Here is a 26,324-nt window from a genome sequence, read left to right on the forward strand (position 1 = left end):
TTATAAAGCCTCATATTTATAATCAATAAACTCCAAAATCCTCCCATACAATTTTAAGGTAGAAATTGAAAGACAAATAAAAACGCAAAAACGAACCAAACAGACGTAAAAACGTAAACGTACAAACGTAAAACCTGACAAAACAAATAAAAAAAAAATCTCGAAAACCAACAGTAGGTTGACAACCAGTAGGAAGACCAAAAAAAGAACAAATATAGGAATATTTCGTCTGATTGCAAAAAGGCGCCCTCAGCGTTGAGAGAGAAAGAAAGAATCCAAGGTAAATATTGAATAATTCACATTTATGACCTACAAATAACCTGAACCACTCGATGCCTTTTTTTATGCTCTTCCCAAACATAATAATCATCTTTTGTGCAAGTTCAATTTATAGCCCTTTACAGACCCTCAAAGATGGTTAGCATTACTCTCTTTAAACCACGGACTCTCTTTACTCTCTTTAAACCACGGACTCTCATTACTCTCTTTAAAAATACTTGCTCCTTTTCGCCAACACAAAATTTGAAGCTCCCTCATAAGAAAATCCAAAAACTACAAATTCACCCCCCCCTCCACCCTATGAGACAAAACAATGTAAACCTATCAAAATTAGCTGTAAAATCCGTCTTTTTTATGAGAACTACTGGCGGCATGATAATACTCGCTTACCTTCAGGCTTTTAATAAAAAAAAAATACAATTAAGAAGCTTAGAAAACGAGGGTGACTTTTTGCTACTTGAAAAAAAGCGAAACCTAAAACACAAAGCAGATATGTCGGCAAGGCCCTCCGGCAAGCCATCCTCAATGCTCAACACAGAAAAAAAGTTTTTTCTGCCTTGTTGTAGTTCACTTCAATTTTCGTTTTTTCACTTGATTTTCGTTTTTCTTTTTTTTTGCATTTAACACTGGTTTATGTTTTTGCTTTTTTTTACCCTCATTTTCTTTGTTTCTTAATTATTCTTTTCTTTTTTTTTCTTTTTTTTTGATCAAACGCCATGTTTAGCCAGTGTGACCTTGTAACGCGTTTACCTTCAAACTTTATCAACTCGCTGCATAACGCCACACAACTGTTTCTAGAGTTGTGATTGGCTGAGATTCACGAACATTATACGTAACACTGATGGAAATTTCTATTGGTTTGAAGTTCGAATTACAACATTACTTTATTTCTGCTGGTCCTTATGGCTCGTTGCTTTTCTTTCAAAACTTCTTTCTGGAAAACGTTTTCTAAATTAATAATCATAAAAATACGAGACACAAATGTTTACAGAACGTTAGTTATTGGCTGAGGTTTACGGACGTCAGGCAGATATAGGCCACTTTGAAAAGAGAAATACATTTATGGAAATTAGGCAGATATAGACCAATTTTGAAACGGGAAACATCTTAGAAAAAAAACTGTAAAGTTACCTGTCCTCCTGTCTCTTCCAAGTGTTTCTTTAGAAGATTTTTAGTATTCGGTGTTGGGATATATCCGTCGGTGTGATCATTTTCCCCAGGCTTATGAAATTTAACCCTTTTCAATAATTCGGACATTGTGGCAGCACTATCACTTGCTAAAAATAAAATAAGATATAAAACACCAAAACACAGGAGACCTTAGTCTTTCATAAACAAATTCAAAAATCAAAAATAAAACAAATAAAATTCAATGCATATTAAAATGTAAATAAACAGAACAATGCTTCGAAATAGTTTTATATAATGAAAAATGTACACATAACTATAATGTGTGAAAGACAGTAGAGTTTTTTGGAACTAAAGAACTGCAATCCTACGATCCCTGTATATCTCTAAGGGGCATCAGGGTTAGAGGGCAAAGATTATGGTAGGTTAAATGGAAACAAACTGGAGCTCTTATTATAATCGTGTATAATAAACTAAATAAAAACTCTAAAAATGTACGATAATGTATATAAGGATTAAAATACACGAACACAATTTTTAAAAATATATAAAATTATTGAAATTGTAAAATCTTATCCAACTTACTTACTTAGACTTAGGTCCTCCTACGCCTGGGGGCGCATAAGGCAGCAACAGTGATTCGCCACGACGACCTGTCCTGAGCCTTCAACCATAGCTCCTCCAACGAGGACCTCGCCAGCTTCGCCTCCTTCTTTAGCGACCTGCCAAGGGTCATTTTCGGTCTCCCTGATTTGCAGAGACCGAGGGGTGTCCAACACCATGCTTCGTGCGGCAGACTTCCGTCTTCCATTCGCACCATATGCCCCCAATACATCCATCGCCGCTTTCTAATGAGATCAAGGATGGGGGTATGATTTGTCATACGATAGATTTCATCATTTCACATTTTTTCCGTCCAATGTATATTTAGGATAGACCTTAGGCAATTATTGTCGAATACTTGGAGTCGTCGTTCTAGTTAAGCAGTGATGCTCCAAGTTTCGCAGCCGTACGTAAGGACAGAGACCACATTGCTATTATAAATTTTAAGCTTTAACTTCTGGGAATATTTATTATTTCTCCAAACATTTCTAAGGTAGCTGAAAGCAGACCCAGCCAATGTTATTCGGCACAGTATTTCTCTTTCGGAATTGGCATCTTGCGTAAGAATGCTGCCGAGATACTTGAACTCTCTCACTTCCTGAATTTCCTCGTTGTTAACCAAAAGTCCTTCGGCTAAATCAGGTATGACTGCATTCGACATTGATTTGGTCTTGTTAGCATTTATGGAGAGTCCGACAGCATTTGCCATACGACCGAGTTCATTAATGTTGCGTTGCATATCTTCTGGGTCGTGGGTAATAAGCGCAACATCGTCAGCCAAATCACCATCATTGAGTTCTCTCAGTGGATTTAATTGTAGACCGCCACTAAAACTGCATCCACGGAGAACAAAATCTATCACTATGGCAAACAGTAATGGTGATAGAATGCAGCCCTGCCTTACACCTGACTGAACAGAAAACCACTCCGTTAGGCCACCCTCTGTCTGTACTGCGCAAATGATATCATGATATAGCGCTTTAATTATATTTACAATTTTAGTCGGAATTCCATAATGCACTAAAATCTTCCACATGGTTCCGCGATGTATCGAGTCGAAAGCTTTGAGAATATCTATAAATACTATAAGTAGCTGAACTTGCCATTCATTGGATTCATCCAGCAGGACTCTCAGGCTAAATATAAGGTCACAACATGATCTAGTCTGGCAGAATCCGTGCTGCTGCTCATCTCTCAGAACTTTCTCCACTTTACTCTGAATCCTGTTAAGAATTATTTGGCACAGGACTTTGCTGCCAACAGACTGCAAAGCAATACCTCTCCAATTATCACACTTAGTCTTATGTCCCTTTTTGAAGAGTTTTACAATTACTGCCTTCGACCATTCACTAGGGACTTTTTCTTCATCCCAAACACGGGAAAGAAGTTCAAATATGGGTTCAGCAAGGGCGCTTCTACAGTACCTCAGTAATTCTGGTGATATTCCATCATTGCCTGCAGCCTTTTCGTTTTTTCAAAGTCTTTAGGGCCTCTGTGACTTCACTAAGCATGAGAGGTCCGGAACATATTCCGAGATCGAACAGTGGTTCTTCAGGGATATTTAAAGTAGTTGTGGGAGGTATCTGATTTAGTACCTCGCTAAAATGCTCTTTCCAATGTCGGACTATGTCATCCGTCTGGGTTAATAAAATGCCATCTTTGCTTTCAACTTGGGTCGACGACGCCTTTGAAATACCCGCTAACTGCTTCGTTATGGCATACACAGTACGGCTATCTCCCCGTCTAGCGGCTGCCTCAGCCTGTTCGGGCATAGTTTCTAGGTACATCCTCTCATCATCCCTGGTTGCTGCTTTGACTTGCTTATGGAGACGCTTGTGCTGTGCTTTCAGGTTATCTACATATTCTCTAGAACAAGTCGTCCTATGGTCATTCTTATCTACGAGGATTTTGAGTTGTGCCCTTTGATCAATAATATCCCAACTACTTTCAGATATCCACTCCTCTTTCTTCTTCCTGTTGTAGCCCACAACTTCTTGTGCGACCTCTTTCACGGTTTCTGCAATTTTTTCCCACTGACTATCAAGCGACACTTTGTCCCTTAGAAGGGAAGACTTGTTTGACAAAGCTGTAGTATACTTTTGCAATACGTTCGGGTCCTGCAATTTCCTCAAATTAAAGGTTTTCACTGGCCGCTGGGGCTTTGTCACAGTTTTTAGTTTCAGCTTGAACTTGGCAACAGCAAGTTGGTGATCGGAATAACAGTCGGCACCTCGAAAGGTTCTAACATCCTCTAGACATCGTCGCCTGCGCCTCGCAATTAGGATATGGTCTATTTCATTCCGTGTTACACCATCAGGCGAGTTCCAAGTATACATGTGAATCTGTTTATGTGGAAACCCTGTGGCGCCGACGATAAGTTCATGAGTAGCGCAAAAATCAATTAGTCGCACACCATTGTCATTAATTTCCCCCAGTCCATGTTTACCGAGGATAGTTGGGGCATAAGAAGCATCACCTCCAATTTTAGCATTAAAGTCCCCACACACAGTCACAATATCATGACGATGCGTTTTTGCAACAACATTCGATAAAGCACGATAAAAGTCGTCTTTGGTTTGATCACAGGCGTCATTCGTTGGGGCGTACACTACAATAACTGTCAATTTGGCCTGTGAAGTGGCGAAACGGGCACGAAGAATCCGCTCACCAATTGGTTCCCAGTCCACAAGGCATTTTTTGGCCCGATTACTTGGTGCCATTGCGACACCTGCTTCTTTTCTAGTCTCAAGTTCGGAATACAAGATGTGGTAAATCTCAGATTTCAAAGTCCCAAAACCAGTAAGCCTGGTCTCAGAAAGTCCAGCTATTTCAATACGGAACTTATCAAGGGTTCTCATAACACTGTTGAGTTTTCCTGGCTGTGTTTCTTGATTAACTGTTCTAACATTCCAGTATCCAGAATAAAATTATATTTTAAAAAACATCACATAAAATTCTATTATAACTATACATCAATTTTGGAGAATTTTTTTACTTTTTAGCTGCACCAGGCCATCTTCCAGAATTTCCGTTCGGGGGGAGGCGGTTACCGAAAGAATTTTGTTCTGGCTGGAGTTACCAACAGGCTTTTTAAGGGGGGGGGATTAAACTCTTACCTGCAATTTTAAGACGAATTTACGAGTTGGAGAAACATTTCCGAAGGGTGGGGTCAAGCCCGATAAACCATCAACCTCCTGGATGCTGCCCTGAATAGCACCGTATTTCATTTCTAATGTCTTACACAACGAAGAACCTAATCAATAACATTTATAAAGTAGAGTTACAGAAGGAGTTTTGAATCTCTACACAGTAGGAAACTGTAAGTCATGAAAGTTGTTTTCCTGCACAGAGTTGCAGCATTTGCCCAATCATTCCTAAGTAATTCCCACTAGAACATTGTCTGTGAATAATTTTTAAGACTGACCAAGCATGATATGACAATAAAAAGAAATCGAAAAGAAGAAAAAACAAGGATATTTACAGCCCGGAAAATGGAAATGCAATGCAAATATTTCGGCATTGCAGACCTCTGCTCGACAGTCCCCAGTGTAAAAATTAAAAAAAAACGTAAAAAGCAACCACTAAAATAAATAAAAACCCAAACCGTAAAAAACACCACCAAAATAAAAGCAAGATCAAGTAATGGCGAAAGGGTAAATGAACAGGGTAACATTGAATCGTTTGGAAAGGCTCTTACTTTTATTTTAGTGGTATTTTTTAAAAATTTGGTTTTGTTTATTTTAGTGTTTTTTTAAGGTCGTTTTCTTATTTTTGCACTGAGGAGGGCCGAGTGGAGGCCTGGCCAAAATATTTGCATTCCAGATTCACTGGCTGTAAATATCTTTGTTTTTTTCTTCTTTCGAGTTTTTTTTTTTATCTTGAACATCGTCAGTGAGTTCATTGGTGGTTCAGTAACGTATGCTATGGCCGCAAGTACGCAAGTACGCATTTACGAGCACTAAAGTTATTGGAGTGAATTATTAGGGAGAAATACAAATAAAGAACTTAGGATGATAATTAACTTTCTTATATTATATTTTATTGCCTAAAACTGTTTATAGCTTGAAATTCGGCTCATTATTGGTGTCCGTAAGCTTAGCCAGAGTTGACCCAGCTCAAAATCGGTACCTGAAAAAAATTGGGGTAATTGAAAAACATCTGGAAAACATGGTTGCAGACGGGACCTTTCATGGCTTGAAATTATCTCCCCAGTAACCCAAGACTGTATCCTGTGGAACTCAACAGTCTGCCAGATTCTGTCGCCCGGGAGAGCTACATAGCTTGTGTCCTCATCTAAGTACAAGTAGTAGTAACCACGCATAACACTCGCGGCCAAAGGCGGAAAATCTAGAGATCGCTACCTGCGCAACGCAAACCATTGGTTAGCATGCACAAAAAAAAGAATGAGTGGTCGATCAATTGTTGTGGTAAAATAGGGAGCAAGGCCAATCACTGTCAACTTTGGTTGATGAGTCGGATTTTACCATCACTGCCAGTTTCCAAGCAGTGACGTCAATAAAATTTGTTGACTTAAAAACTAAGCGAATAAAATTAGGCATCATCATTCAAGAAAAATAAACCCAATAAGTTTTAGATTCATGCTTTTCCAAATATATTATCAGACATATACAACAAATGACGCATTATGTAAATCCAGAGGCTTGAACAGCGGTTCAAGTCTATTTCCATGGGTTGCAGAGATAGCTACCAACTGGTGTAAAGCGAACAACGGCCCATAGTAGCCGAGAATGGAGAAACGGGTTTATAAAAAAAAAAATCAAACGCAGAAGAACCGCCTTTTTGACATTTGATTTTACTTATGTGTTCTGCCGGGCGCTACTCGGCGTAGAGTGACGCCTGCCTCCTCTATCCGCTGCGATCCATGGCGAGCTTTTGCGCTTCGCTTGGTCCAATGTTTGCCATCGCCAGGAACTCGTACAGGGTGTCAGACCATTATTTCTTCGATCGGTTGCGAGATTGCTTTCAACTGGCTTTCATAGGGTCAAAGTCAAAGATCGTCTTTGCAGATAAATGCTGAGGCATTCGAAGCAGGTCCCCAAACCATCTCAAGATACGCTCCGCTGCTTGGGTAGAAAACCCAGGCCGCTTGGTGAGCATTAGCAGCTTTTCCTTACTCACGAAGTCAAACCACCGTAGAGCTTCGATCCTTCTCAGGCCTTTTGACAATGAGGAATGATAACGATCATCCATGTTTATCTTGAAAGTAAAAAAAAAGATGACGAATCCGAATTTATTGATGTTCTGAGAAAGAGTATGAAAATCCGTCAAAAAAAGGGGGCGGATATACTAAAACAAAATATACAATTTAAATTATTATGTCAGAAAAACCTTCACCTGAGGTTTTGGACCCCCCCCCCCTCCTTGAAAACACGACAAAAGCATATTTTAGCCTCTAAATCAGTGATGTGTCATCTTTTCATTCTATTTTCTTTCTCCCACCGCTAGCAGAGTATTCGAACATCGTAAAGATCTCTTTAAGGACCCACTTGAAAGCTAATGTTTACATCCACGTGCCTTTTGCAGATTTATCTAGATAGCACTAAATTGAAGCACAATTTTTCAGAAAAAAAAACTGCATTTTTTTGTCATTTCCGTATTATTATACAGCCAATGAGATCCATTTTCTTTGCAGAGAGAATGGTTCTCATTGGCTGCCAGTGATGAAAATCAACTGCAATGGGCTATATTCAACGAGGGGCTGGTCCATTAGCATAACCTGCAGATTTTGTACATACCTTAGCTTTTATTACGTGACTGAATATGAAATAGTTGAAAAGGGTGGCTCAGGCCGTATCCATCAGTTTTTCAAAAAAAACTTAAGACGCATCAAAAATTTCACTGGGTGGGGGGGGAGATCAACCCCGGTACCCCCTAGATACGGCCTTGATTCAACTTCATCATAAACTTGTCACTTGAATGTGGATTTTATTCAAATGCAAATAAGATTCCTTCATACATGCTAATATTCACGTCATTCATACAGGTCCATTCGATATTCGTTTTGCGACTTTTCAATAAATATATGTTGTTTGTTTTTTCGTCGTACTAACTTGCTCAACGGTCATCGGGAGAGCATGGGTAGTCTTTTCAACAGTTCGGTTGTGTCATTATAGATTAATACCTTGCTTTTTGTTCCATCACTTCTCTTTGCTTTCTCGGCAACAGGGCGTACTGGGAACTATGAGACAGCTTTCCACTTTTGGACTTGCTAAAGTGCTTCTAGTATCATCATTTCTGCTAACCGACCTGCTAAAAGACAGGTATGTCCGTCAACATCTTTCCAACAGTTCGGTCGTGTAAATATATATTAATATCTTGCTTTTTGTTCCATCACTTATCTTTGTTTTCTCGGCAACACAGCGTACTGGGAACTATAAGACAGTTTTCCACTTGTGGACTTGCTTAAGTGTTTCTAGTATCATCATTTCTGCTAGCCGACCTGCTAACAGACAGGTATGTGCGTCAACAGTTCGTCAACATCTTTTCAACAGTTCGGTTGTGTCAGTATAGATTAATATTTTTTTTTTTTTTGTTTGGAAGTATATCAATTACTTCCTTAGTATGTTGTAGCTAAACAGTAGAGGGCCACCACGAGGACCTTAACAGTTAAGAAACATCGTTAACATGATCGCTTACTTAGCATGCTGTAGCAAAACACTACAGGGCCAGCACAAGGACCTTAACAGTTAAAAAATGTCGTTAATATGATCGCTTACTTAGTATGATGTAGCAAAACACTACAGGGCCAGCACAAGGACCTTAACAGTTAAGAAACGTCGTTAACATGATCGCTTACTTAGAATGCTGTTGCAAAACACCACAGGGCCAGCACAAGGACCTTAAAAGTCAAGAAACGTCGTTAACATGATCGCTTACTTAGCATGCTGTACCAAAACACTACAGGGCCAGCACAAGGACCTTAACAGTTAAGAAACGTCGTTAACATGATCGCTTACTTAGTATGCTGTAGCAAAACTACAGGGAGAACCTTAATAATTTCAGTATTTAAAAAGCGAGACAAATGTGCCAGCCGTAACTACCAAGGGACATCACTCCTGGATATTGAACTAAGAAGAATCCTAATAAATTACAAGAGCGGAAGCTAGATTTTAATTAAATGGAAAAACTATCTACAAGATAAACCCGCAGGTAGAAAACGAATGCAAGTAGAATATGCGGGAAAATATTACCGAAGCATAAATATTTAGTAAATTATATTATAAATGTTCGGTAAAAATATTACCTAATATTACCGGCGATCTCAAATTCGAGAATATAATACGCGATGGATGACCAACTTTTGAGGAAATGAAAAGGCATGAGTTACCACCCAGGCAAAGTGTTAGTCAAAAGCCTATATAAACAAAACACAAGCTAAATACAGATTAAGTTAAATAGAAATCAAATTTCAAAGCAGATTAAAATGTATGCTGTTATCTATATATCAAATAGCTTACGAGAGTCCGCCTTCGTCCTGTGGTACAACAGAAAATTTTAATTCATAGTAAAATCTTATGTGTCTCAGGACCATTTATAAACAACATATGTTATTATTTCGAAAAACGTTGCCAAATTCTCACCCGAGACCATTATAGTGATGATTTTTACGGTTTGTCTTACACTCTTTATTTTATGCACTGAGAGCGGTCGAGCGGAGGTCTAGGCGGAAATATTTGCAATGCGTTTCTATTTTTACAGGTGGTAAATATCATCAGTTTTATTCTTTTCGAGTTTTTTCTCATCTTGGGTATATTTTAGCGGTTTAAAATCAATAAAAACTCACATTCTTCGACTGAATCCGTATTTTTAGGTAAATTGGCTTTCTTGGGAGCCTCCTTCTTCTTTTCTTTCGGCAGTGGCGCTGCATCAGCTTCCGTTTTTGGGCCAAGCACCTCACCCACCTGAGAGTCGACCTTTGAAAGCAAATGTTGAGTTGACACTAACATTTAGTAAGTTTTAGAAATGAAGTGGCAGTAACGAGAATATGACAGCACGAAAGTACAAAAATAAAATGAGACGAAAGCAAAGGGCACTGCCTGAGTACAAGAAAGAACGACACCCAGAATCTTTATAATTTCTTAAACCAAAATGGCCTGACATCACAAAAAGAAAGAAAAACGAGCAAAAATGGGGTTTTTATAGGCCAAATGAAGATACTGAAAAAACGAAGCGAATATTTCGAGAGGACAAACGCCTCTCTTCTTCAGCGCGAAACGAAACGATGTATCAATAAAAGCCAAAAATTAAAAGAATTAAAACCAACTACCTAACAACCATAAAAGCGAGTTATTCGCCAATCTCCGCGATTTGCACAAAATCTAAAAAATATGAACTGCCATCGACGGATACTAGCGAACAACTGAACAAGGAAAGGACTCAATTCATTCACTCGAAAAACAAAACGAACCAGCAATTAAATAAGTTGGAAAACTATGTCATTTGATTTCGGATTTTAATTAAGGCATTTCTTGCAGACACCCTTTGAGACCTAAGGGGTTGTTCATGTGTTTGATTAGATGACTGGGAAAGTGGTTCAAAGTTTATTTCAGGGATCACTGAAGTATCGGCTTCTCTTTTGAGAAAACCGAAATATGACTCGTTTATTCTTAAATCACCGGAATCTCTGTTTAAAGCTAGACCTAAATGATGGTATTTATAAATTTCAACAGCTTCTCTGTAGTGCTGGACAATACCTTTATCATTCGAAATAAGACTAGCTTGATTAAACAAAATATTATGGTCTGGTTTTTCAAAAATGTGCTCTGCAAGGGCAGAGTCAAAATTTTCTGTTTTTTTCCGCTTTTTAAGTGTATTATTAATTGAACTAGAGTGCTGAGTTAATCTATCTGTTAGTCGCTGATTATTTCTTCCAATATACCAAAGACCACACGAACAAGGAATTCTGTAGACACCGGAGTTTTCACCTATCGGGATAGGGTCTTTTCCTTGATAAATTTGGGACCTGATTGTTTTTCTGGGTCTATAATAAGTGTAAATGTTATTTTTCCTTAGATTTTTTGAAATGTGGTCAGAAATCCCTTTAATGTATGGGAGACCAAGATAAACTGAATTTTCCCTTTGATTTGTGTTTTCTGTGGAACTATCTCATAATCTTTTAATGCGTTTTGCAATTACAGAATTTATTAAACTAATTGGATAACCATTCCCAAATAAAATATCTCTAAGGTGGTTGAGTTCTAAATCCAAGAAACGTGTTGAACAGACTTTCAATGCTCTATCAACTAGAGAAGTGACAACTCCTCTTTTCACAGCAGGAGAATGATTGGGGGAATAACTTAAGTAACGGTCATTATGTGTGGGTTTTCTATATACACTAAACTCGAAACACGAATCATTTCGGTGCACAAGAACATATAAGAAAGGAAGACGCCTCTCTATCTCTGATTCTTGAGTAAATTTCACTTTTGGATCCAAGTAGTTGAGCAAGTGAAGAACAGAACCCAGAGACTCGTCACCATGCTCCCACAAATAAAAAATTTTATCATTAAAATAAACCCACCACTAAGGCCCACAATAACCTCGCAAAATGACCCCTTCTTCGAGGTCATTCTTGAAGATATAAGAGTATAGTGGAGAAATTGGGACTCCAAGGTAGAGCCCATATGACTGTCTATAAGAAATGCCTCTCTAATGGACTTAAAAAGAAGTTCTGTTACAAAGGGCTGTAATATATAAGTTCTGTATACTTCTGTAAAGAAGTTCTGTATATACACACACACACACACACACACACACACACACACACACACACACACACACACACACACACACACACACACACACACACACACACACACACACACACACACACACACACACACACACACACACACACACACACACACACACACACACACACACACACACACACACACACACACACACACACACACACACACACACACACACACACACACACACACACACACACACACACACACACACACACACACACACACACACACACACACACACACACACACACACACACACACACACACACACACACACACACACACACACACACACACACTATATATATATATATATATATATATATATATATATATATGCAAGACCGCACACACACACACACACACACACACACACACACACACACACACACACACACACACACACACACACACACACACATAACATGTGCGGTCTTGCATAGCGGAAATTTCGACTATGCGCTGTTTACATAAAGGAAAATAAAGTACCTCATTCTTAATAGCTTTGGAATCGGTCCACTTAGGCAGCGAATTCCGAACCTCAGACAAAATCAGGCCTACATTAAACCTATATCTTTTCTCTAGCAGCTCCGGCTTGTACTTATCAATAATTGTTGTCACTGCACATTTGATATCTTCTGGAGAAATAGTTTTCCCAACTCCACATACTTCTTCAAATTCGGCTTGGTTCAGATCTTCTGTCTATGAGCCAGTATATATTCCAAAGCAACTGCAAGCAAAATAGTGATAACAAACACACTAGGCTTTTACGGTAATATAGCAGAAATTCCAAGCTAGTGTGCAAGCCCTCCCCCCCCCCCTGGGGTACAAGGAAGAATTTTTTTGAGTAGCTCCAATAATAATAATATCTTTACATTACTTATGACAGTCGACACATAAAGCAGTAGTTCTCTAAAAACCTTTACGTATAGGTGTCAAACACGCCCGATCATTAGGGGTGGGGGGCAGAGCACCCTTGAGTGGAAGGGGGGAATCGTCATCAGAAAAGTTTATGAAGCCAATACTTTCAATTTTGCATGCCAGTCCCGAGGGAGCCACCTATTCCCTCTCCATTTGTGCAGGCACGCCATGTGGCCAATTGTAAAAGGGGTAGGAAAATAATACAGTGTATTTCAAAGAAGTAAACATGGAAAAGGTTTGGGAGCCTCTACAATTAAACAATTAATTTTTTTATTACCATCAGCCCCACAACGCAAGTTCGATTGAATAAAATATACAAAAAAAGTGTTTTCAAACTAAAGAAAAGACGACACATTAATTAACCTTGAATATAAGGGAGACAGCCTCCCCCCCCCCCAGACTTCTTTCTTTGCACTAAGTTCAATACGTTTATAACGCAGCAAATACACCCAGTTAGTAATTATAATTTTATTTCCGAATAACTTTTCTAAACAATTGAACTAAAAATTGGGCTGCTTAAATATAACTAGACGAGCTCTTTATTCTCGAATAAATAAGCCATTTACTTCTTGAAGCATTGCGATAAAAATATGCCACTATTCTTACCGTAGATCATTCATCCCGGAGACAATGGGAAAAGAGTTAAAACTAAAAACTTAAAGGGGCTGAGGAGAGGGCGTGGGGTCTTTGCTGGGGTACTTTGCAGTTTCCCGATACACTTTGATAATTAAAAAGGCATTATAAATTTAAATTTTCGTTTGAATTTCTACCTATTTCCTACGACATGGATTTGATAAGATTGCCTCTAGCGAAAGGAACAACACCAAAACAACGTAAAGCCTTAAACAACAGGGTGAAGATTCTCGGACATGTTGGATTTGAGAGCATATATTTTAATTAACATCCCCTTTCGGTGGGTCATTTCCCCCATTTTCTGAAATTCTGCACAACATTCCTAAGCTAATGGATTTTGATGGGTGATTTTAAATTTATGGGGGTTACTTGGACTCAGCACAAAAGGCAGAACTTTTTGATGCATTATTTTTGGAATTCCGTTTTTTTACTGCTCTTTCTTTATACAAGGGTCGCTCTTTACTTATAATTTTCATAAATTTATCGGGATACTTCCAAATGGAATGAATTATATCAACTGTAAAAATGAAATGAATTGCAATGTTGAGGTGGAAGATAGAACGTTCAAATAAGACGAACTATTTTTGTAAAATGAGCAGAGAATTTGAAAAAGAAGCTTAAAACTCTGAATTCGATAAAAAATCTTCAAACCAGAATTTTAAACGTTCTATTTAAAAATAAGATAACAAAATAAAGATCTCAATGAAAATTAAACATCGAATTCTGAATCTGAAAACGAGCAGAAACTAGTTTATTTAAGAGGCTAAGCCCAAAACGATCAAAAAATTGATATTTGAGGGTTTATGAAGTTAAAAAACAAAAAGAATCTCGTGCTTCATAGAAAGTTTCCGGTTTCCACAGCAGTTTTTATCAGAGGATAAATTTGGCATCAATAATTTTGTATCAATATAATTGGATGACTCAAAGCAAAGTCCTGGGCTCAAGTCCCCTTCCTCTTCCTACTACTTCGTAAATCTGGAAAAATTGCGATAAGTAAGTTTGAAGCTAATATTGCAACTTCAATATACGGCAAAATCAAATTCAATATACGGCAAGTTAATATTTGCCATGAGGCCTTTGATTTCTACCATCGATAGTGCGTATTAGTAGTAGTAGATGATGTTTAAGAATTTCTGGAGTCACTAACTACAAATTTGGAGGATAGAATTGCAATATGAGCATCTTAAAACAACCTACAGTACCCTAAGTAACCTACTACTTCTAACAACTCACCGAAGCTCCAAACCACCTGAGGCCCACACATCCTTTTCTCCATCCCAGTCTATTCAAAGCCTCTCTCTTTACACCCTCCCAAGAAGTTCCCATTTCCCTCAAATATTTACTTACAACATCCCCCCCACAAACGAGGAGAACCTGCATTTGGCAACAGAAATTGTTCTGTATATTAGGGAGGGCTGCCACGTCCTCAGTCCTCGATCTTTATGTTAAAGTTTGACTTTTTGTTCCGATTCTTTAGGAAAGACTACTGAAACACAGGGGTCCAAACAGGGGTCCAAACAAGAGGTAAAATCCAAACACAGGGATTTTAAATGAGAAGAATTTTTAAAGAGGTTTAAGACTTTAGCACAAAGAATGAGGGTTGAGGAAGTTTCAGCCGCTCTAATATACAGAATAATTTCTGTTCGTTTTATGTCTTAATGTTGCTCCAAACTTTCACTTGAAAAGGCTTATTTTTTTGTTGTTTTTTTTTAACAGACAAAAAAATGAATCCTACAACAAACAGAAATTAAAATGAATTATCACGTACAACTTAAAACGAGCATGAATTACCACAAACAAGAATAGGGCCACTGTCCCCTAAATCTTTTGAAGGTTGGAGGATCATCTGGTCTTTACTGAAAACGTCCTGTATTTCGAGAAGTGACAAGAACACAACAACAACACAAATATCACAAGACTAATCAAGTGTGTGTGACACCTCTTCCTTTCAAACCTCTAAACGGCTGGAGTGTCATTTACATTTTACTGAAAAAGACATGGATTTGGAACAGTATGGTTTTTATTGTAAAAGAATCGAGGAAAAGAAGAAAAAAATAAAACAATCAAGATTGCTGGAAAGGGCTGATGCATGCAAACTGAATGTTTAATAAATAATTACATTAATTCCAGGAAGTTTCAGCAATTTTTGATTTTTCAATGTTAAAATTGTAAAATGTCAAATATGTTTTCTTTTTCAATTAAGCACAAATAACATTCTAACCTTCAGAAGCTATAATGGGGAGATGGGGTAGTCCTCCTATTGTTTGTGGTTATATAACTTCTTTCCGAGTTTGAATTGATTATTCATTGTGAGTTTAGTTTTATGAATAATATAATCTTATCATGGGAATTATCCCTACAGATTCTCACTGATATTACAGCCAAGTTATTAGTTGTAGTTGTCCTGAATCGATTCGAAAAGAACTGAGAAGAGTAGTGCCATCGATGATCCCAATATTCATCAATTTTATAGCAGCATCCGATTCAGTAGAGTGAGAAGCTCCCTGGCGTATCCTAGAGGATGGAATGCCCTTGCACTTCGGAAAGCTTTTAAAAGGGTAATACGAGCACACACAGATTAGGGTTCAGGCTTATGGGCAAGAGTCTGTAAATTTAGCCATAGGTACAGGAGTCAAACAGGGTAACGTTCAACCATCTTTTTCAATTATGCAATTGACTTTTTATGGAGAGTTGTCAGCAACGGTGGGAAAAGCTGTTCAGGTCTCAATGACATGGACTATGGACTATGGACAAGGACATGGACAAGGGTAACGATATTACCCTTGCTGAACGAATAAAAACTAAAAGGTTTACAGAATGGTTCACATAAATAATCCATTTCAAAAATTTACGTAAATTCACTATAGTGAAATTGGCATACTGTTACATTATTTTTTTTAAGTATTTTCAAGGAATTTTGACGTTTAGATATAACAAACAAAAGAATATTTTTAGGATGTTGGATCCAATAACAATATGGTCTTTAAACAGTTTTGTTTTTGTCAAATTAAATTATCACTGTATTGTAAAATATTTAAATTGTATAATTGGCATTTACTTACTTCAAGCTTCTCGCTTGAGACTTCACAGCTGGTGACAAATCACTGTTAATCTACTCCTTTTTCTTTGTCTTTAACCGAATAGGGGGAAGAAGCGAGGAGGGAAACACCCTCCTCAACACAATACTCATTTTGAAAGAATTTTGCTTTGATTCCAGACTGTAACCTCGTTCCAAGGGGAAGAAAAATTTTAAAAATAAAAAAATTCTTAGAATCAAACAGGACATTGGAAAAAAACTTTAAACTAAGTGATTCGGTATAATCAATTTTAGACGACTAACACATCAGTGCCATATGTGGTTTTGGTTTATGTTGTAGGTAATTGCTGTTGTTAGGTTGTAGGTAATTGTTTACCTGTATTTTGTAGGTAATGGTTAGTTGATAGGTTGATTAGTAAAAATATTTCAATGGAATCAAATTTTGGATGAGGGTATATTTGTTTTTCCATGCTTAAAGGACTGCTTCTCTGGACAGTTGGGCAGCCCAGAAGAGTATTATGTTGTTATACACACTGTGAATAATTTTTTCAATAAAAAAAAATAATAAATAAATAAACAAAATTCGAACACAACATTTTTATAACTGCCATAACACATATTCACTGAAAGTTCAAAAGTGGATGGATGATGTTCCATACTACTCTGCCATAGTTAGATTAGTAACTAATCTAACAAAGACCCAGATGATGTAATCAATGAGTCCCCCTTCTATATTAATCGGATGCAACAGCATTAAGCAAGTTGTAGAGTTTGTTTACCTCGGATCCTTTGTGAATTCGGAGAGAGGATGATGAAGAATATTAAAGGCGTATTTAAACGTATTTAAAAGGCCTATTTACCTCGGATTCCATGTGAATTCGGAGCGAGGATGATGAAGAATATTAAAGGCGTATTTGAACGTATTTTAACGTATTTAAAAGGCCTATTTACCTCGGATCCCTTGTGAATTCGGAGAGGGGATGATGAAGAATATTAAAGGCGTATTTGAACGTATTCTAACGTATTTAAAAAGCCTATTTACCTCGGATCCCTTGCGAATTCGGAGAGAGGATGATGAAGAATATTAAAGGCGTATTTAAACGTATTTAAAAGGCGTATTTACCTCGGATCCCTTGCGAATTCGGAGAGAGGATTAAGAAGAATATTAAAGGCGTATTTTAACGTATTTAAAAAGCCTATTTACCTCGGATCCCTTGCGAATTCGGAGAGAGGATTATGAAGAATATTAAAGGCGTATTTAAACGCATTTAAAAGGCGTATTTACCTCGGATCCCTTGTGAATTCGGAGAGAGGATGATGAAGAATATTAAAGGCGTATTTGAACGTATTTTAACGTATTTAAAAGGCCTATTTCCCTCGGATCCCTTGTGAATTCGGAGAGAGGATGATGGAGAATATTAAAGGCGTATTTGAACGTATTTTAACGTATTTAAAAGGCATATTTACCTCGGATCCCTTGCGAATTCGGAGAGAGGATTATGAAGAATATTAAAGGCGTATTTAAACGTATTTAAAAGGCCTATTTACCTCGGATCCCTTGCGAATTCGGAGAGAGGATTATGAAGAATATTAAAGGCGTATTTTAACGTATTTAAAAGGCCTATTTACCTCGGATCCCTTGCGAATTCGGAGAGAGGATGATGAAGAATATTAAAAGCGTATTTAAACGTATTTAAAAGGCCTATTTACCTCGGATCCCTTGCGAATTCGGAGAGGATGATGAAGAATATTAAAGACGTATTTAAACGTATTTAAAAAGCCTATTTACCTCGGATCCCTTGCGAATTCGGAGAGAGGATTATGAAGAATATTAAAGGCGTATTTAAACGTATTTAAAATGCCTATTTACCTCGGATCCCTTGCGAATTCGGAGAGAGGATGATGAAGAATATTAAAGGCGTATTTTAACGCATTTAAAAGGCGTATTTACCTCGGATCCCTTGAGAATTCGGAGAGAGGATTATGAAGTATATTAAAGGCGTATTTAAACGTATTTAAAAGGCCTATTTACCTCGGATCCCTTGAAAATTCGGAGAGAGGATTATGAAGAATATTAAAGGCGTATTTTAACGTATTTAAAAGGCCTATTTACCTCGGATCCCTTGCGAATTCGGAGAGAGGATGATGAAGAATATTAAAGGCGTATTTAAACGTATTTAAAAGGCGTATTTACCTCGGATCCCTTGCGAATTCGGAGAGAGGATTATGAAGAATATTAAAGGCGTATTTAAACGTATTTAAAAAGCCTATTTACCTCGGATCACTTGCGAATTCGGAGAGAGGATTAAGAAGAATATTAAAGGCGTATTTTAACGTATTTAAAAAGCCTATTTACCTCGGATCCCTTGCGAATTCGGAGAGAGGATGATGAAGAATATTAAAGGCGTATTTGAACGTATTTTAACGTATTTAAAAGGCCTATTTACCTCGGATCCCTTGCGAATTCGGAGAGAGGATTATGAAGAATATTAAAGGCGTATTTTAACGTATTTAAAAGGCCTATTTACCTCGGATCCCGTGCGAATTCGGAGAGAGGATTATGAAGAATATTAAAGGCGTATTTTCACGTATTTAAAAGGCCTATTTACCTCGGATCACTTGCGAATTCGGAGAGAGGAGGATGAAGAATATTAAAGGCGTATTTGAACGTATTTTAACGTATTTAAAAGGCCTATTTACCTCGGATCCCTTGCGAATTCGGAGAGAGGATTATGAAGAATATTAAAGGCGTATTTTAACGTATGTAAAAGGCCTATTTACCTCGGATCCCTTGCGAATTCGGAGAGAGGATGATGAAGAATATTAAAGGCGTATTTTAACGTATTTAAAAGGCCTATTTACCTCGGATCCCTTGCGAATTCGGAGAGAGGATTATGAAGAATATTAAAGGCGTATTTTAACGTATTTAAAAGGCCTATTTACCTCGGATCCCTTGCGAATTCGGAGAGAGGATGATGAAGAATATTAAAGGCGTATTTTAACGTATTTAAAAGGCCTATTTACCTCGGATCCCTTGCGAATTCGGAGAGAGGATGATGAAGAATATTAAAGGCGTATTTGAACGTATTTTAACGTATTTAAAAGGCCTATTTACCTCGGATCCCTTGCGAATTCGGAGAGAGGATTATGAAGAATATTAAAGGCGTATTTTAACGTATTTAAAAGGCCTATTCGATTTTAAAACATACAAACAACTATATCTTCTCTGTTTTATCGGCGAAATTGGTTCATTTAGCCCAATGTGAAGCGACTGGAGAATCAAGTGGACCTCAAATTTACTGTTCCTAGCTCCAAAGATTTGAAACGGTTTATGTCTCCTTCCAGCTATAACAGCTGGTTGGTATTTATTTTGTCTTTCTGTTGTCATTTATTGGAAACTAATGCTACAAATACTACTAAAAACTCACTGCAGCACCAAACCGCCTGAGGTCAACACAGTTACGCACGCTTCTCCTCCATCCCAGTCTATTCGAAGCCTTCCTCTTTACACCTTACCAGAAAATTCCCATTTCCATTAAACCTTTCTTTATGACTTCCTCCCACCCCAATCCTAGACGACCTGCTTTTCATTTAGCCCAAGTTGGCTGAAGGACAATCTTTGGCTGAAAAGGACAATCTTTGATTGGTTGAAAAGGATAAACTCGTTAGAAAAAATGGTGTTTATCATCATAAAACTAAGAAAATAAAACACAAAACTAAGGTTTTTCATTAGATTTTTAAAATTAGTTTTATGATTTGCAAAGTAACACAAGATGTTGATGTTTGTTTTTGTTTCTTAGAGACGTTTTTGCGCACAAGATGTTGATGTTGAACACAAGATGTTGAACACAAGATGTTGATGGTTGTTTTTGTTTCTTAGAGACGTTTTTGCGCTAGTCATTAATTTACCATAATTTTGGGTCCAAGTGACAACCATGCACCCAGAGCCTTTGCTGGGGTTATGGTGCCCGGGGAAAAATTAATTAAAGCGCCCCCTCCGGACTCAAATAAAAGCAAAAAATACCAAATCAAAGTGAAAATTTTGTATCAAAGTGGGCAATCCCCAGCCACGGCATCCCACATCAGCAGCACCCGGAGCAGCTGACCCCCCCCCCTCCTTAAGAGCAGCTCTGCATACACCCAACAATCACTGTATGGCATAACAATAAAACTTACCGTTTAGTTTTTGCTCAGTTTCAATAGCCCCTCGTCCAACATACTGGGCAAGCATAGGGATTCTGTGGGCAATCTGTGTCTTAGTCTTTGTTGCTATATGATAAAGCAAAACACGAATTGTTTTAATATCCCTTCCATTTAGAACGTTCTTTGCCTGAAAGATTAACAAATAAATATTTAACAAAAATCTTTAAAAAAAAAGTTCTGGGACTGAAAACAATATTATCTATACTCAGCTGAAAACCCAAAATAACAGAAACAGGATGGAGCAATAAATGGAAAAAATAAGAACATTTATATTAACAAAACGATGACAGCAACATCAGTTGTAGCTTAACAAGAAAAAAACTCGACTTCTCACTTATATTTTGAACAATAATACAAAAATATTTTTATTAAAGCAAGTGTTTGTTAAAAAACCAAGGGCATCAATATAAAAACATGGGCATCAATATAAAAACATTACTATAAAATATACATATATATATATATATATATATATATATATATATATATATATATATATATATATATATATATATATATATATATATATATATATATATATATATATATATATATATATATATATATATATATATATATATATATATATATATATATATATATATATATATATATATATATATATATATATATATATATATATATATATATATATATATATATATATATATATATATATATATGTGTGTGTGTGTGTGTGTGTGTGTGTGTGTGTGTGTGTGTGTGTGTATATATATATATATATATATATATATATATATATATATATATAATATAAACATACCAAGGACATCAATAAAAAAAAATTGTTAAAACACCAAGGACATCAATATAAAGACATTTTTTTCACCCTGTGCCCATTTTAGGTCTACTCATACCTGAAAAGCGCAATTTTCTAATACTTTTCTTTTAGTTGTTATGGAATCATCAAGTTTTTAGGGCAATATAACACTTTGTCAGTGTTGCCACATTGAAAATGAAAATAAATTAGCCAAACTAACCAGTTAAATAAACAGTGCCTTTCGTTTGTAAAAAAAAATGTAACAATAGCAATCATTGGTTTCCAAAGACAACTACACTTTAAAAGGAAAGGTGTTGTGCGCCATTTTTTTTTAATTCTTTTCTTCTCGCTTTCACACCAATATCCCTTTTTTAAGTTGGTACCACATACTCCCAAAACTGCACATGGAAGTGTTTTTGTTTGTTTTTTTACTAAAAATCTGAATTCGTGATTTTTTCAGTTTTTAAGATATATATATGTTTGTGTAAGTTTCAATCTAACAAATTTAAAAAATCTTTTGGTTTGATAGATTGATGATGGGAGGTACCAAATGGTTTTTTATTTGATTTTTTTGCCATTTCTTGTTTTGTTTTTGCTGGGTGATTGTTGTCACCTTTCATAAGTTTATTTGTATTTAGGCCTAGTGGGGTGATCATTTACTTAAACAAGCTTTACTTCAGGCTTTTTTATGTGCATTGTTGATTAATAAACCTTTTCTTCTTAAAAAGATTTCATTTTCACTGGCTTTGGCACTTTAATGTATAACTATCTAATTACTTAACTGACAGCAGGTTGTCCAGTGTAAAGTGGGTGACAAATCAATATCCCAGCAGATAAATTATCAGCAAAAAATTATAGATTTGATGTTAAACTAAGTTCTCCCAACAGTCGTATTTGACTTTGGTAGGCAAATTTCCTTCCATCCAATGAAAAAAAGTATTTACATTTGGATGAGTATTTGGTTCAATTCTGTTTCTTCTTCAAGGTAGGAGGTCCATATAAATAAAAAATGATTTCTTTCAACTCTTTTATAATTTGGTTGTGATACTGCATCTTAATTATAGATCAATTTATTGAGGCAAAACCAGCCATTGGAATCACCATGGCTGAAAACCCTGCACATGAAACTTACAGTCCCCAAGCCTGAAAAAGGAAAATTACTTGCTTTGCATAGGAAACACTTATGTATCCTCTTTTTTCCTCTACTGCTAATAGGGCCCTAGGACATCATAGAGAGCTGTTAAATGGCTCAGTTAAAAAAAAAAAATTGTTACATCTATTCACTTTTATAATTAAAAAATCACTAAACCTAATAACATGAAGAAATCAAGTGAATCAATTAAGTGATAAATAAAAGTTCAAATAGGGACAAAATCCTTTTAATAGACAGTGTCTCACAAACAGTGATCTAAGTGATCTACAGTGATCTACGTCACATCAATTTAGCTAAATCAAGAATTAACATACAAATCTGTATTAACCATTTATCATATTAGGACTAAGTAAATTTTCAGGAATGAATGTGCCACCATGTGGCATTGCCTTCTCTGCAACTGGAAAGCTTAGTTTATAGCTGTTTTTATTGGCAACTTTTGAAGCAATTGGCGTAGATATTTAGTATTTTTGTGAATTTCTATAACTGTTATGATCTTCACTGTCTATTAAAAGGATTTTATCCCTATTTGAACTTTTATTTAAAGCAATTGGCTATTTCAGATTTTTTTTTTTACCAATAGCAATTTGGTCCTCTTTGGGGCATAATGTAGCTTGGTGCCAAAAGAGTGGCAGAAAACCCCACTTTCCAATGGCAAACACCACTTTCCCATGGTACAATATTTTTAATCACTGAAAAATGCCACTAGGACTCTTAATTTCCACTCAAATGAGCCCTCCCTTAATCTTGTAGCACCATCAGTTCAATACAATCACCTGTAGAAAAAAAAATAAAATAAACATGAATGTGTGACATTTCTTCTGGCAAAAAAAAAATGCAAAATCCCATATTTTTGTAGACATGAACTTGAAACCTCTACAGTATGGTTCTCTTGTATACTGAATTTAGCAGTTAGATCTTTTATCAAAATAGCATCCATTTTTGTGGTTATCCCCCCCCCCCTTTTTTGAAAAATCAGGCTAATTTTCATAGGCCCATAACTATGAATGACTAACAGTTTTGCCCATGATAGGCCTGAGTCAGTCATTACTTACAGTTTATTAACACAAACTGTTTGATAATCTGAGACCAAGGGTACTTAGGTTGCATTAACTACATTAAAAGCATTAAATATAACAATTATACAGACAGGACACAAAGTGACCAAAGAATCTTGAAAAAAAAATCAAGGATCCTTAGTTAGTTACATACCTACTATACGTTATTTACGACCACCTACGGACTGAACTCCTACTTCCTGGCCATGGTCGAACCCTCACTGAATATACACCAGACGTGATGCTGTCCTACCAAGCGAATCCTGTAGTCCCAGTAAAAAAGGGTGCTCGACAAGGATCAGTCACATCTCCTTGTGCCTTTAATTAGTTGTATTATTGAACCACAGTCTACTATCGAGACAACATGCATAGCTCATGGCACAGACGTTACAATGATAGCTTACACCGATGACATTCTGAACCCCATCCGCACAGTCGCAGGTACAGAGACCACCTTCTCAACACTACAATCAAATTACAGTCGCATTGGTCTTGAATTTAACCCACAGAAGTCGGATATTCTTCTGTTCAACTGGCACCAAGAAGAGGTCTCGTCTCTGAGGCTGGGAGAACTATCTGTAGCCCCTGTCTTGAAAAATATTTACCTTGGTTTACCAATTGAAAAGGATCTAAAAACTACACGCTCCCTTCTTGTTGATCTTCTCAGTAAACGCCTGGCTTTTGTTTACAGTAGTCACATCTAAAATCTGTTTCAACCGTTTAATTCTGGCTCGACTTTATAACGCAGTATCCCTTTCCCATTTCCTGTATCTAAGCCCGTTTTGGAGAATTTTTCCCGAGCCAGAGAAAAGAAAGTTCAGATCCACGTTTTTTAAGTATGCTAAGTTCTTGTTGCGGCTCCCGCCATGGACAAGAAATTCGCGCCTTGTTAAAAATTTTAAAATTGCAGACCCAACAGCAGCTATAATTGAACAAATTAAATGGTACAACGAGAAAGTCTCTTATTGCCCTTGGTACCGTTTGCTCAGGCAGTAAATCACTGTCCATTTAATTTTATTTGCACATCTCTTGTCATATTTAGTCTTTTTACCATCTCTTGTCATACTTAGACTAGTTGATTGAGTCCGTTGATTATGAATTGAAGTTATCAAGTATTTTGCTGTAGGTTAGGTTAGTTGAATTAAGTTATCAATCATATTGCTTATGTTTCTTCAGAACTCGGGAGTTTAAAAATTAAAATTTCTTATGTACCTGCAGTGCAGTTTATAATTGAGTTTTTGTTTCTCGTCTTTGTAATTTGTTCGATTATGTGTAATGTGTTGTAATTTGTTTTTTGTGTGCGTGTTTTCTTTTTTAGTGATACTCCGTCTTTTGTACCTTTTTTTGACGGGTAATAAATAAATAAATAAAAAATATTTGCAATAGCAATACATCTGTAAGTGGGAATTATACTGATCACAAAGGCTGCTTCCAGGATTTTTTTTTGGGGGGGGGGGATTTTTTCAAGGGGGGATTACAAAAAATAAGACACATCAAACATTTGTTTATATGCATTTTTCTATGTTTTTGCATGTTGGACAGGTTTTTTTTTGGGGGGGGGGGGGAGTCAAACCCCCTAGACCCCCCACCCCTAGATACAGCTTTATTGATGGCTTGTTGCTAAATCTGGTCCTGAATGCAACTAAGAGTACAATCCAGGGCAACATGAAACTAAGGAATCAATGGGATAAAACCAAGGACAGAAGGAATCCCTGACACCTTTCTTTAGGTCATTCCATAATTGATATTTTTAGTACAATACCACATTTTTCCATGTGTTTTCAGGTGGGGAAGTGAAAACTGGGTAAAACAGGCAAAAATAACGAATCAAATTAACACAAAACTTTAAAACTTTGTTTATACCTCTTCAATTGCTTGTCCTAGCTGTTTTGACAGAACTGCATTCTTCAAAGTTTCATCTGCCTTTTTTTCACTTAAACCTATTGATATGAAGTCCTCCTTTAATGTCATTTTTAGATAATGAGCAGCAGGTTAGCAGCCTGTTGAACAAAAAATTATTATTTTGAATAAAATTAAATTATTTGAATATTGAAAACTAAGGTAAAAAAAAAATTAATATCTCTAACATTAATACTGTTTAATAAGCATCAAGTTATTAGCATGTGGAATAAAACAAATATTATATGATGATAAACATTCTTTCCAATAAATGGCAACAGAAAGACAACTTAAATTGCAAGATGTAGCTAATATAGCTTGAAGGTAATCCTAAATTGTTTTAAACATTTGTAGCTAGGGACAGTAAATTCAAGGCCCACTTGATTCTCCACTTGGCCCCTGATCAACTGATAACATTAGCCCAAAGGGGGGGAAACAAAAATTAGTGACAACAAGAAATTAGCCTATCACTAAATTTCATATAACAACACTAACATTTTACTGAAAAATTAAATTGATCTTTGCAATTTTATGGGTTTTAAACAGATTAAGATAAATAAAACTGATTGATAAAATTTGACAGTAACCTAAATTTCTTCTTGATTGGTGAAAAACTGAGATAATGTTTATATTTAGGGAAGAATTGCTTGAGGCCTAACAAGTGTTTCTGTCAGATGTCCTGATTACATTAACATAGACATTCCCAACCCTTAAAAAAAGATTTTTTCTACTGAAAGTAAATTCATACTCTAAACAAACTGAAATTATTCCATATATGAGGGGTGCTGTCCCCTTCTCAATACTTCTCTCTTCATGCTAAAGTATTTCAAGAACTTTTAAAAAGGTTCTGACT

The 26,324-nt window shown here is 36.5% G+C and overlaps 1 protein-coding gene across 1 annotated transcript in view; it reads right to left on the reverse strand.

The window, feature by feature from the left end:
• The window catches only part of LOC148943233 (putative glutamine--tRNA ligase), an 80,653-nt gene extending 55,110 nt beyond the window's left edge, over nucleotides 1-25,543 (reverse strand). Inside the window, 6 exon segments of the mRNA XM_089101777.1 lie at nucleotides 1,411-1,556; nucleotides 9,815-9,944; nucleotides 12,276-12,484; nucleotides 12,487-12,516; nucleotides 20,554-20,707; nucleotides 25,436-25,543. Coding sequence (XP_088957903.1) covers nucleotides 1,411-1,556; nucleotides 9,815-9,944; nucleotides 12,276-12,484; nucleotides 12,487-12,516; nucleotides 20,554-20,707; nucleotides 25,436-25,543 — 777 coding nt within the window.
• Between the last annotated feature and the right edge of the window lie 781 nt (nucleotides 25,544-26,324).

The sequence above is a fragment of the Artemia sp. Qi Xiang Cuo genome, chromosome 15 (genome assembly GCF_049724085.1).
Source record: "Artemia sp. Qi Xiang Cuo chromosome 15, ASM4972408v1, whole genome shotgun sequence".
NCBI classification, from domain to species: Eukaryota; Metazoa; Arthropoda; class Branchiopoda; order Anostraca; family Artemiidae; genus Artemia; species Artemia sp. Qi Xiang Cuo.